A 14705-nucleotide genomic window follows, 5' to 3' on the forward strand; every position below is an offset into this window, starting at 1 on the left:
GGTGAAGTTAAGTTTCAGAGAATTTCAGCTGGAGTGGAGGAGGTAACTGTCGAAACAGAAGAGAGACAGGCGTTGGCGAATGGCATGCCGACTTTCTTTGACAAGCTGAATCTAGGTGGTACTGCTGAGCAACAAGCGGAGCTTAAAGCTTTGCTCTCTAGGTTTGTCGATGTGTTTGCATTGGCTGACGAGGATCTTGGATTCTCTGATAAAGTGCAGCACGAGATCCATCTGGTAGATGATGTTCCGGTTTCGCAGCCATATCGACGCCTTCCACCCACACAGTATTGTGAGGTCAGAGAACATATCACCAAGCTTCTTAAGAAGGGGGTGATAAAGGAGAGCAATAGTGCGTATGCCTCGCCCATAGTAATCGTCCGGAAGACAGATGGTAGTCTTAGGTTATGTGTTGACTACAGAAAATTGAATTCAAAGACTAAACGAGACGCTTTTCCTTTGCCACGGATAGATGAAAGTTTTGATGCGTTGCGAGGTGCAAAGTTTTTCTCGACCATTGATTTGGCGAGCGGGTACCATCAAGTAGCAGTGCGTGAGCAAGACCAACCAAAGACTGCGTTCACTACCCCTTTTGGTATATTCGAGTACTCTCGTATGCCTTTTGGAGTATGTAATGGGCCGGCCACATTTCAGCGCCTTATGCAAACTGCCATGGGAGATTTGATTTTTCAGATCATGTTGGTCTACTTGGATGATCTTCTTATTTACTCCTCTAGCTTTCAAGACCATCTTCAGAGGTTAGAGGTAGTTTTTCATAGGCTGAAGGAAACCGGGCTTAAGGTTAAGCTTGAGAAGTGCAGTTTCCTGCAGAAAGAAGTCAGGTTTTTGGGTCATCAAATCTCTGCTCAAGGCATTGGTACGGATCCCAGAAAGGTTGAGGCAGTGAGCCAATGGAAAACTCCTAGTACAGTGAAGGAGTTAAGATCATTTTTGGGTTTCTCTAGTTACTACAGAAAGTTCATTGAGGGGTTTTCCAGGATCGCAGGTCCCCTTCACGACTTGGTGAACTTTTGCCTGAAACAGCAGGGTACAGTTAGGAAGCATGAGTTTTGTTCACTGTGGTCTGCCGAGTGTCAGTCAGCCTTTGAGTTGATGAAGGAGAAGCTTACATCCGCTCCAATATTGGGCTATGCCGATTTCACCCTTCCGTTTATTGTGGAAACTGATGCGAGTAATGAAGGTCTAGGAGCAGTTTTGAGTCAGCAACAAGGCGATGGTACGAGAGTTATCGCGTATGCTAGTAGGAGACTGCGGCATGCAGAGAAGAATGACCGGAACTATAGTAGTATGAAGCTCGAACTGTTAGCTCTCAAATGGGCTGTTTCCGAGAAGTTCCGTGGTTATCTGTTAGGCTCAAAGTTTGTAGTCATCACGGATAACAATCCGTTATGTTATCTGAAGACAGCGAAGCTGGGCGCCATAGAGCAGCGGTGGGTGGCCCAGTTAGCCGTCTTTGACTTTGACGTTAAGTACAGGCCCGGACGGCAGAATGCTGCTGCCGATGCACTCTCTAAACATCCATTTGCAGGGGAGTCTGTTAACTCGGATGATGCAGAATATGACGACTGTATTGCCATCTGCAATGTGGTAAATAAGGGTACACTTTTGGACTCAGCGTTGTTATCCGCTGGGGATCAGTGTTGTAAAGTGAGGCAGATTCGTGCTTTAGAGTGTGGAGTCAGAGTAGAAGGGACTGATACTCGTGGAGGTACGTTCACTCTCCCGGGCTATACAAAAGCAGAGTTGAGCGAGTTTCAGCTGAAGGACCCGTTTCTCAGTCGTTTCAGAGAATTCTGGGAAAATAACCGAAAGCCAACTTATCAGGAAAGGCGCAGCCTGCCTAAGCCTGTACTGTCCCTTTTGAAGCATAGGAAATGTATTACAGAGTCCGAAGGGTTGCTCTATAGGGTTGTACATGATCTACATCATGGTGAGTGTCAGCAGCTGATTTTACCTGTTTGTTTGCAGGAACGAATCCTGGAGAGTGTCCATGACAAGATGGGACACCAGGGTATTGAGTGCTCTCTTAACCTGTTGAGGCAGAGATGCTTCTGGGTTGGCATGTATGAGGACGTAGAGAGGTGGATCAAAAGGTGTCAACGGTGTATTTTGACTAAGATGCCTCAGCCGAGGATTCGGCCTCCCATGAAACCGTTTCTAGCGTCAAGGCCTTTAGAGGTGGTGGCTGTAGATTTTACACTGCTTGAACCGGCCTCTGATGGTCGTGAGAATGTGTTGGTAGTAACTGATGTGTTTACCAAGTTTACACAGGCTTTTCCTACCAAAGACCAGAGGGCAGACACTACAGCCAAGGTTTTACTCCGAGAGTGGTTCATGAAGTATGGCATTCCAGAGAGGTTACACTCAGACCAGGGGAGGAACTTTGAGAGTGAGGTGATAGCTGAGTTGTGTAAATTTTATGGGGTGAAGAAAACGCGAACTGCCCCTTACCGGCCTCAAGGCAATGCTCAGTGTGAGCGCTTTAACCGGACGCTTCATGAGTTGTTGAGAACTCTTCCCCCTGAAAAGAAGAGACGTTGGCCAGAGTACCTTCCTGAGTTGGTCTATGCATATAATGTAACCCCACATGCGACGACAGGGTACTCGCCATACTTCTTGTTGTTTGGTGTAGATCCACGTCTTCCTGTAGATGCTCTTCTGGGTCGTGAACAAACTGTGGATAGACGACAGGATTGGTTAGTAATTCACCAGAACAGACTCAGGGAAGCTCATGAACGAACAAGAGAGTTCGCAGAGCAAAAAGCTCTTGAGACTTGCTTCCTTGAATGATAAGGTTTACTGTCCTACTGTTGATGTTGGCCAGAAGGTGTATTTGCGTCACAGACCTGTTGGCAGAAACAAGATACAGGATGCGTGGGCTCCTACGGTACACCGGGTCATAGAAGTGCAGGGTACAACGTACACTGTTGAGCCTCTTGAGGGGGGCCCCAGTAAAAGAGTTCACAGAGTTGATGTGCGTCCTTGTGAATTGCCTGATGTGGAACCAGTGGGAACAGACAACAGCTTTTCGTCTCCACAACCTGAGTCTCAGGTTGAGCAGGTTGAAGCTGAGGGTTCTGATCCAGATTGTGTTGTTTTAGAAGAGGTGACAGTTCCAAACCTCGAGGAGACAGAGGGTGTGGATGTGGAGATGGCCAGCCCAGTTGAGGAGGCTTATGTTGTTGGCTCTTATCCTGTTTCAGAGGGTGTGGAGGAAGCTTCTGAGTCAGGTAACCTGTCTAAGTGTGTGGTTACTCCTAAGGTAGACATACCTGTGTCTGGAAGACCAGTTCCTGCACCCAGAAGAACCAGCCGGCCTAATGCTGGTGTGCATTCAAACCCGTATAAGGAACCAATGTCTGTTTGTAATTCAGTTTCGCTTAGCCCTGAAGTATTTTCACAGGTATTAACAAGCCTTGGTACTGTGTTCTTTAGAGAAGCTGTAAAAGAGGTTAAAAATATGTATTAAGTCATTGAGGACAATGACTTTCAGCAGGGGAGAGTGTGGCCTGGGGGTAAAAATGCAATTTTTCTGTTGTGTTGTAAAATTTGTGTATGGCCCTTTAAGAGATTTCTCTCCTATTCACGTGATAAGGTGCGCTGACTCTGTGTGCGCATGCGGGGATCCGCGAGAAAAACGTGGAACATTCTGGGTGTGATGCGTGTCGTCGCGATCTGTTGTTTGAGGCATAGTTGTAATTACGGGTAAATACCTTTTGTTTGTGTTTATATAGACCCGTATATGTTCATATTGCTCTGTCTAAATGTGTATTTGATGGTACATGTTAATAGATTACGTGGATCGGTTGTGCACGTGGCGATTGAACCTCGTGGTGAGTGCTAGCGAGCATTTGGGTATGTATGTTTATTTTGGTTAAAAGCTATTACTCCTGTATTAATCTTTCTTTCTAAAAAAGGGCCTTTGTTAATAGCTCTGTAAGAAGAATATGGACGGTAAATGTAATGTGTATAATGTAATGTGTTTGTGATAATTGATGTTGATTTTTGATATGGATGCAAAGTGGCTAATAAATGTGTTTTTATCTTCTATGCACAGCCACTACCGTATTTTGTTTCATTGTATTTTGTTTCATTTTGGTTGGTTTCATTTTATTTCTTGTAAACCCTTTTTCTCCCATCGACCGCTGTAAAACTTGTATGTAAACAGCAGTCAGATTAAACCTCCATAATTTAATAGTTTGCCGGGTTGTGCTTTATTTCTCGTACTCCCCGGTTACATTTCCTTAATGTACCTTTGATACATTAACCTTTGATATCTTGAAACATTGTGGCAATGTTTTATACATACCATTATATTATCTGTTACATTAGCAACATCAACAAAACATCCTTAAAATATTGAATATAAAATGTTCTAGTTTTGTTTATATATCACATTATAGGAACGTTTTACAAAAACATTAAATCATCTCAAACCTAAACGATGTTCTTATGTTTCCTTAATGTTTCTGTTAAAACGTTCTACCTTTGATATCTTGAAACATTGTGGCAATGTTTTATACATACCATTATATTATCTGTTACATTAGCAACATCAACAAAACATCCTTAAAATATTGAATATAAAATGTTCTAGTTTTGTTTATATATCATATTATAGGAACGTTTTACAAAAACATTAAATCATCTCAAACCTAAACGATGTTCTTATAATGTTTCCTTAATGTTTCTGTTAAAACGTTCTACCTTTGATATCTTGAAACATTGTGGCAATGTTTTACATATACCATTTTATTATCTGTTATATTAGCAACATCAACAAAACATCCTTAAAATATTGAATATAAAATGTTCTAGTTTTGTTTATATATCACATTATAGGAACGTTTTACAAAAACATAAAATCATCTCAAACCTAAAAGATGTTCTTATAATGTTTCCTTAATGTTTCTGTTAAAACGTTCTACCTTTGATATCTTGAAACATTGTGGCAATGTTTTATACATACCATTATATTATCTGTTACATTAGCAACATCAACAAAACATCCTTAAAATATTGAATATAAAATGTTCTAGTTTTGTTTATATATCACATTATAGGAACGTTTTACAAAAACATAAAATCATCTCAAACCTAAAAGATGTTCTTATAATGTTTCCTTAATGTTTCTGTTAAAACGTTCTACCTTTGATATCTTGAAACATTGTGGCAATGTTTTATACATACCATTATATTATCTGTCACATTAGCAACATCAACAAAACATCCTTAAAATATTGAATATAAAATGTTCTAGTTTTGAATTTACAGCACATTACAGGAACATTAACTTAAATTTTAAACGTTCTTAAAACATTATATAAACATTCGATTTAAATGTTTCCTTCAAAACATTTATAAACTTTTAGGGAATGTTAGTCAAAGTTCTGAGAACATTCCCTGCTAGCTGGGATAGCGCACCCATCCACAGGAAGCGTTGGGTGTTCCTCCGGCTACGAGGGATGATCGGTGCTTTTCGGAAGGATCCTAGTAGGCGATTATACTGGTGCTTTGGATTAAAGAGACTAGGTACTGTGCTTCTACGTTCATCTGCTCACTTGAGCGAAGCGGCCAATTTAAGTTTCACAGGCCTCTACGCACTCCAGCAACGACACGGGCCTGCATCGGGGGGTTGTGTGAGTACTGTTGAGTGTGTGAGTGGGCTCACTTGCTTTATTGTGTAAGTGTTATCATTTACTTCTTCCATTTGAAGGTAATACAGTTTGGTTAGTATGCGTAAAACCGACTGTAAATTTTAAGTGCATGTAAAGTGTACTGTTTCAGTGCTTCACGATTGTGTAAGCATATACCAGGTAGTTCACTCAGTATTGTTGTACGGTTGTAACTTGTATATTCTTCAGGTATTTTCATTGTTTACTATTCGTTATACTGTGAATTTATAGTAATGTTTTGCTGAACTAATATCTTGACCAGAACCAAATCTTTTATTTAATATTTTATTTCTGGTTTTAGTTACTTTATTCTTAAATTAAATTATTGAAATAGTACTTACCCCTGTTCCTTCATTTACATTTTCTAAGTACTAGGTAGTTGCATCAGAGTAGGATAGTTGTATTGTATATTCTTTTAGTCGAGAGACAAAATAGTTGAACCCGTCGCCCGCCCTAAATCAAAGTTTTGGGTAAATCACACCATACGAAGGGGTAGTTACACTAATGTCTATAATTAATGCACACTTAAGTCACTTGCACTATTGTATAATCTAAATTGTTATCTGTTCATAACCACCTGTACACTAATGTTCACAGTATATAGCCTTCTGTATATATTGTTCATAGTACAAACCAACTGTCATTTTTTTCATAGAACATTCCTTCTGTAAAAGTATTTTCATAGTACATGCCTATTGTATAGTATTTTTACTAATATTGTATTCTGTATTTATTCACACTGTATATCCTGCACTTGCTAATTGAACTTCTGGTTAGACTTAAACTACATTTCGTTACACTGTACTTGTATATGTGTAATGTACTTGTATATTGTTCACTTTTTGATTAACTACACCATCAGTGTTTTGTTCTAGATCCTCCAGAGCAACTCAAGGATACACATCAGCCACCTTTGCATTCCTTCTCAACACAATCTCTGCATTTGTTGTGTTAACCATTTACTGGAAGCCAACCGTTACCCCACAAAAAGGTGAAACAACTCTCCCAACCAAAACATTGTGATGTACACAACGAGAAATGCTTGGTTAAATGACTACTGTGCTTCCAACTGACAGCTTGACTACTGCTTGACTAAACCCCCAATTGCTCACGGGCCGATCGCACCCTGATTCGCTCTTCTGAACGTTCCCCAACCGGCGGTGGCATACCAACCGGATCCTCAGGCACGCACTCGGAAACGATGTGTGACGTAGATGAGATGTCGCTCGCAGCATCGGAGGGAGACTGGCATCCAAATCCGAGCTCCCCCCCAGGGGGGTCGAGCTCAGGAGTAAGCAGAAGTGTTGAACTGCCTGGAACACTTCAGGCAGCCAGCGGGCCCCCTGAAACAATTTCAGAGGCTCCTGGGACACATGGCATCCTCGGCGGGGGTAATACCCTCGGGTCACACACATCCCGGGCACGCCTCACGGAAGGTGGCGACTCCAACCCCGCAGTCCAGCTCATTTGGATGCTGTTCAGACAGTCCCAGGTAAACCTGTTTGGCTCCCGCAACACCCCCATTACCCGCTTTGGTACTCCCTGTCCGAGGCCCCCCTCGTTACGGATGCCCTTGTACCCAAAGTTCCCACTTCTCCCTTCCGGGACCAAGTGGTGGACTTGCAGGTGCTCCGTATCGGGGAGTAAGACCCAACCCCATCTGTGTTGTGTCCTGGACCGCACGCAGAGCTTCAGTAGTTCTGACCAGCTCCTTGTCTGTGTTGGAGGACAGCAGAAGGGGAAGGCTGTCTCCAAGCAGAGGCTGGCGCACTGGGTCGTGGAAGCCGTTACGACGGCATACCTTTCTCAGAATCTCCCATGCCTCCTGGGCACTGGCCAGAAGAGCCTCTCTAGCAGACATCTGTAGAACTGCGGGTTGGGCTACGCCCAAACATCTTCGCAAGGGTTAACAACCTTCGCGTAAACCCGGTGTCAGCCCACGTCCTAGGTGGCGACATGTAGGACCGGCATGCGGGGGGGTAAGAACATATGGGTAAGAACAGGTATCTCACCAACCTTCCTTCTTACCCAAACACTGGTTAAGAACAGGCATTCCATCCATCACTAAGCAAGCACCCCCTGGGGCTGGCTGGGCAGAGCAGCCTTCCCCCTTAGGCCGGGATACCATATGAACTATCACAGATAGCTCTATCTGGACCTAGTGCTACTGGACGTCCATAACACTCCCTCCGTGGGATGTTCCGTCTGATGTATCCTCATGAGAATGGTTCCCACTCCTGGTAACCCATGAGCTTGCCCAGGTGGACCTCCACCTCGCGGTTAACTCTTCAGTTTGCACGTTCCATGCATTACTGTCGCTTCGCTAGAGATTGTGACGCGATACAGCGTTGTTGCGTTTTCCATAGGTAACCCCATCTGTCGTTCTCGACACAACGTCGAGAGACCGACAGAAAGGGAACCTGAGTGTGTGTCCTGTCATTACCTTTGGAAAATAAACTCTTTACCTTGCCACTCAGTCAGAACCTTTAACCCAGAGGCCTCACCTCTGGTTTAGGGCATTGGAATTTAGAATAGGGATAAAGGTTAGGGTAAAGCCTTTCTGAAATGTGAGACCCCATGCATTAATTAATTTGTACAAACATGAAATGTGTATACTAATGTGATAACGAATTGGTGATGAGTCTTTTATAAAGACTGGAAACCCTTAAAGGTTGTTTACTTACTTATTACTGGTTACTTATAACCAGTAAACAAAAATACATAATAGTTGTGATGTGTGTTACCAAGGCCGGTTTTGGCTATGTGGAATTTATAAAAAGTGTCAATATTCTATTCCAAAAATGTAATTAATATATATGTATTACTAATGCACTTTTTATAATTTAGCATTTTTGCAAAGCAGCTTTACAGTGAATACATACTAGTACAGACAGTAAAGGAAAAATAAAAGGTATAGAAATACAGGCAAAACATGGCCATTACCTATGGCCAAGAATGTTATTATGTCTAGCCGTAGCCTATTTACTGTATGAAAATTATCTTTGAACGTGTATGGCTGAAATTAAACAAAATTATTGTACATACAGTACATGTAATAGGCACACACCCCAGCACCTGAAAACAGTCTATAATAAAACACTGTTATTTATTGTGATTCAATTTGAAAAAATGTGTTATGTGTCATGAGTGCATCTGATAATAAAGCAAAATACTGAATTATGTTAATGAGTCCACTGAACCTTAAAAAACATTGCAGAACAGTGCACAAAGATATCTCAGTATACCAGCGTCCAATACCCATAATTTAAGAAATAGGAAATCTTCTGTAGACGGACCCTGGTTTGAGCCCCTTCTGGGATGGAAAGCCTTTCTGTGTGGAGTTTGCATGTTCTCCCAAACTGTTCCTTTTTTTTTTTTTTTTTTATTTAACAGGCAAACACGTCATATGTTTCACACATCTTTTACCCGTTGGCCTTCCATATTCGACAAACATTAACTTATTTAATACTTAATTTAATACTTACATGAACATAGACGTGTCCTACTCTGCAGCCTGCAAAATTGTGCTTCTCCTGTTTGAGCCGTGTATTCCACGGTTTTCCAGTGTTTATATAACTTTCCTGTAGCTCAGTGGTAAGAGCATGCGTTAACAACTAAAGGTTTTGGGTTCAATCCAAGGGATTGCACATACTTAGAAACAAAATGTATAGGATAATGCAGTGTAAGCGTAAGCATTGGATAAAAGCGTCTGCCAAATGTAAATGTACAGCATATGGCGTTGAGCGCTGGTTGTGAAGTTAACAGCACTCTAATCCAATAGCGTTGAGCAATGTAAATTGGCACCCTGTGCAACCCTTTTAGACACTCTTCCGATATGATTTGATAGTTGATTAAATGTTAATGTTAACCAAAGGTTATAAAAAATGCAGACACAATTAAAAACTGTTCATTCGGCTTGCCCATGCGCCCATAGCAAAATATTTAAATTGCACACATTCGTTCTTTTTGTTGTTTTAATGATTCACATTGTCTACATTTTGCAAACTGTTAACTTGCGATTAATTTGAGTATTCCCTTTGACTGTTTAACTTGAGTGCTGTGTAGTTAAAAAAATAAACAACACTGAACATAACCGTTTTGTATTAAATTGTTTTAAACATGGTTTTCTTAAAATTTTTCATTAACAAGAATTCAGTTATTCTTAATATACAACGACACTCTGAAGTCAAAGTAGTTTCAATGTAGCTAGTTACTTTTCTATAGTAATTTGTAGGGTAGCTAACTACTTTTTCAGATGTGTAGCTTAACTGTTACTTTTATTGATGAGTAGCTTGTAGCTTAACTTACTAAAGTTTCAAAGTAGCTTCCCCAACACTGTGAGCAAGCAAGGTTTGGGTTAATCAACCCGGAGTGTAGAGTTTAGCTGATGGTATGTTAACCCTGCTTTCTGCAATACACCCCAAGTTAAGAGCAAGCACAATTCACTTGAACGGTGACATTTCCGAGCACTGTATATATATATATATGTATTTTTTTTTACTACAAAACATTCCCCATCAGTTTTTATTCTTTAGACCAAAAATAAATAATCAAAATATTCAGTAAACTGATGAGTTGAGCACAAGTAAACTTGATATCTTATGTATTCTTGTGAGGGACCGACCGGTCAAGGTAAAAACTCACGAGTCCCACTTCTTCATTTTTCGGGATCATACTCGGTTTCTCTAGGTAACAAGCCTGGTGTATCTTAAAGAAAACTCGGAGAACAAATTTCAGCAGACAATGGAGATTTTAATTCAGCATATCCACAGACCAATTTATCACATCTGAGCCTGCCAACTGATGGACTTTTCTGTCCTGCGTGGTCAAAAATTGAAGAGGAAGGCAACTCAAATAACTCTAAAAAATGTTGAAGTTTATTGATCAGAAACAGCGCGCTGGACAATCTCAGACACAATGTCTTTCAGAGATTCTGCCCCGCATCAATGGTTTACAACATTTTTATATGTGTATGTGTGGGTGTATCTTCCAGCTTGCTTCGGACCGTGGCCAACCCCTGAGCGCCTCCACATTTGCTGCTTTCTTAGTGTCCAATGGAGTGATGCTTCATCTGATATTTTCGTAGACTACTCCCTTCTTCTTTTACTACCTGCAAGATAACACACTTCCCCCACCCAGTTTCCACATAATCTTTGTTTCTTAGACCCCACGCTATATGGGTATGTGCGTTGATGTGTAGCATACTCTCCTGTCCTCCTTTCCTGCCTGGAATGCTGCACACACACACACAACCCCCACATCCTGTTGAAAATACCATTTTGCACTAATATTCTCCCTTAACTCTGAGACCCTACTCAACATAGTAAAATAATGCAATGTTATATTAGGTAAGCCGTAATAAGTAATAATCACAATGAAAAAACACACAGAAAATATAATTGATATAAACCCTTAGATAAAACATATAGAACACAGATAAAATATATAAAATCCTTCACAACCAATCTCCCAAACAATCTTTCCATCACTCTTAAAAAGGGAATGGATGAGCTCATCACAACAAGGAAAGGGGGAAATAATAAATTCCAAATATAACCAATAACATCACACTTTAAGACAAACATTATACAACAAGCACATCTATAATAATGACAAATAATTTCAAATGACTAAATAAACTCATGACTTTAAACCGAATGGAGGAGATAATTAGACAGTTCATTTCAAGATCTCCCCACGTCTCGGCTACAGATGGTCCATCCAAGCGGAACCACAATCGGATAAAACTCCGTTCCCGCACGGGCTCCAATTTTTGTCGGACCGGAATTTCTCCTGCAGACACCTCGTCATTTCGGTAACTCGTACAAAGAAATATGGTTAAGTTAAAGGTACGCAAAATCATAGATTATCTGATTTGTATGTGACTGCATAAATAAATGAAAACTGTAGATTACTGCTGTCCTGTGTGGTTATTGTAAAGAATACTTTAAATTATGAAATGTACAAACGTGGCATGTGTCATAACCAAATGTAACATATGGGTATGTTTGAACATGAGAGAAGTGTATGGATATCTGGGCTCACCAGCGCGCGCAGATGTAAGTGTATCTATATGTGTGCTCGAATACCCATACTTGTGTGGCTGATCCCTCAGTCCATCACAATTTTCAACATTTTAGTTGAAGTGACTTGAAGTGAAAATTACTTTAGGTTTTACTGGCCTCAGCTTATTTTCTCAGTAATATAGAACTTAAAAAGTTTAAACAACAGTGTACAAAATAATGTGCCTTATTTTAGCTTTTTTTGCATTAGCTTTTTGAGACAATGAAACAATTATATGTTTGTTTGGTCTTTTAGACTTTTATTATATTTAATATGCTGTCATCTTTCACTCTAAAAGCTTAAAAGCTTTCAAAGCTAAAAAATAATAATTAGCACAATGTGATGCTTAACAAAAATGTTATATTTGGAAATATTAGTTAATGCCTGTGCCTCAGTGGTTAGAGCATGGCTTTAGCAACGCCAAGGTCATGGGTTTGATCACATGGATTGCACATACTTAGACACAAATATATAGTATAATGCAATGTAAGTTTGGATAAAAGGGTCTGCCAAATATGTAAATGCAATAAACAGTGCTGCTACTGTATATAGTAATGTTAGTTCATGTTAATATGCGTGTTTACAAATTCATTTTTTAAACCCTAATTACAATGACGCATTAAAAACCTCTCAATAATGAGTAAAAAGGATAAAATAGTTTAAGCTTTATGTAAAGTTCCAATAATGGGCAGGGAAAATAAACATAAACATGCATGGAAATGTTAGCTACTATAGTGTTAGATGAAAAACGAATATTATAAAATATTATATATAGTAAGCACTGCTAAGATTAAATGCATTACACTATACACAAATCCCACTTTGTTATATTCAAAACTAGAGCCGACTCTAATTAATAGCATATGAGATAACATTGCAGTGAGAGTTTTTGTTTTCAAATGTTAGATGAAACTGCTGTTCATTAAAGGCTGGGTCTCCTCTCTGTAGAGTGACTCAGGTGCCAGGATGCACTGTTTCCCCATCAGCTGCCTCTGAAACTCAGGATACAGCATCTGCTGCTAAAAATAAGAACACATAATTTGCATTGTTGAAACACAGTTTTTAAGGCTAATTCCCAGAGATCCAACAAACATCAACATACACTAACATTCTAAATTGTTCGCATTTATCCAACAAACAATTATACTTACTGTAAACTAATTGTCTATAAAGATACATCACATTTAAAGCAACAATGAAAAAAATTTCACTCAAACGCTTGTTATTACATGATGCTTTATAAAAAGAAAATGTACCAAAAACAGTATACGATTTTGAGACTGTGAGACATTTAGATAATTGTAATTATAGAGTAAGTAGACTAATTATGCTATTGAACAAATATGTTTTGTACCAGATGAGAATTAAATTGTAAAATAAGTTAAATTGTCTGAATCTAACAGGAGAAAAATATATATATTTATATCAATGTGCCATATTACCTATTGTGTCAATTCTCATTGTCACACAAATAGATAGTAAATGTACAAAGCATATGTGACCCAACTAAGAAAAAAGAAAGTGAGCTGTTGTGTGACCAGCAGAACAGTTTTAAAAGCACTGTGCAACCACAACGCATGCAGTAATCAGGGAAGTGCACTGTCAGCACTTTAAACATAGAAATTGTCTGTTCTCAGAGCTATGTGAGAAAATGTTTTTAATAGTTTTAAAATGTATTTCAATGCTCATTTTGTCTCATTTTAAACTCAGGATACTTTAAACTCATCCATGAGGCCCCTTTGGAAGTCAGCTGTGGCCTCTTTTGGACCACGGACTCCGCCAGGGGGGGGCTTGGTCCCCTCATGAAGGCCCGCACACATGCAAGTGCGCACACAAAACAATGTTTCTAACAGCCTATCTCTTAATTTACTTTTTATGAGCCCTGTTGCAGCTTCTGTTCAGGAGAAGCAACAAAGCAACAAATCTAGCGACTTTCCAATAAACCTTAGCTTTCCTTCAGTGGGAAAATGACGCCAGTGTCGTCCCGCGAGTGCAAGGTCTCTCTTTCCCTGCACATGGATCATCTCAGTGAGCAGCAGGAAGGAGCAGCACATTGGACCGGTGACTCCTGAATGAAATGAGTACACGACAGCGTTTCCAACAACCTGTCACTGTTATCGACAGTTTGAGTCTGTTTTTGAACTACTTAAATTTTTTAAATAAAATTGAAACACACCAAATACACAGAAAACACGTATTAGCGTCATATGACCCATCTAAGAGAAAAAATATCTTGGCTCAAAGCTGCGCATAAAAGTAATGTTATCAAGCAGCTCAGGCGAAATGTAAAGGGGTCATATGGTGCGAATACATGTTTTTCTGTGTCTTTGGTGTGTAATAAGTCGCAAATGCATGTATTAGACACATAAAATTGGCAAAATTTTTTACAAAAGATGCATTATATCTGTCCCGTGGACCCACCACCTGCAGGAGGGACCGTTAGGGGCCGGAATCTAGCTCTAGGGACATGGACATTTGCTTATTGCCCCCCAGCTCAGCCACCATGTGTTGGAGTTTACCCCGGTGAACGAGAGGGTCGCTTCCCTGCGCCTTCGGGTCGGGGATAGGTCTCTTACTGTTGTGTGCGCCAATGGGCCAAATGGCAGTGTAGAGTACCCGGCCTTCTTGGAGACTCTGGGAGGGGTGCTGGAAAGCGCCCCGACTGGGGACTCCGTCGTTCTGCTGGGGGACTTCAACGCCCATGTGGGCAACGACAGTGACACCTGGAGGGGCATGATTGGGAGGAACGGCCGCCCTGATCTGAACCCGAGTGTTCTGTTATTGGACTTCTGTGCTAGTTACAGCTTGGCCATATCGAACACCATGTTCAAGCATGAGGGTGTCCATCAGTGCACATGGCACCAGGACACCCTTGGCCGGAGGTCGATGATCGACTTTGTGGTTGTTTCATCTGACCTACGGCCGTATGCCTTGGACACTCGGGTGAAG

At 40.5% G+C, this 14705-nt stretch overlaps 1 protein-coding gene across 3 annotated transcripts in view; it reads right to left on the reverse strand.

Moving 5' to 3' along the window:
- Positions 1-10548: 10548 nt before the first annotated feature.
- Positions 10549-14705, reverse strand: part of csf1rb (colony stimulating factor 1 receptor, b) — a 113700-nt gene continuing 109543 nt past the window's right edge. For 2 of the 3 annotated variants that reach the window (XM_056730297.1, XM_056730295.1), the window contains one exon: positions 10549-12775. In XM_056730297.1, the coding sequence (XP_056586275.1) occupies positions 12659-12775 (117 nt within the window). In that variant the 3' untranslated portion in view covers positions 10549-12658. The remainder of the gene's footprint in view (positions 12776-14705) is intronic. The other variant, XM_056730296.1, reaches the window with a different exon arrangement.

This window comes from Triplophysa dalaica, chromosome 19, assembly GCF_015846415.1.
Source record: "Triplophysa dalaica isolate WHDGS20190420 chromosome 19, ASM1584641v1, whole genome shotgun sequence".
NCBI lineage: Eukaryota > Metazoa > Chordata > Actinopteri > Cypriniformes > Nemacheilidae > Triplophysa > Triplophysa dalaica.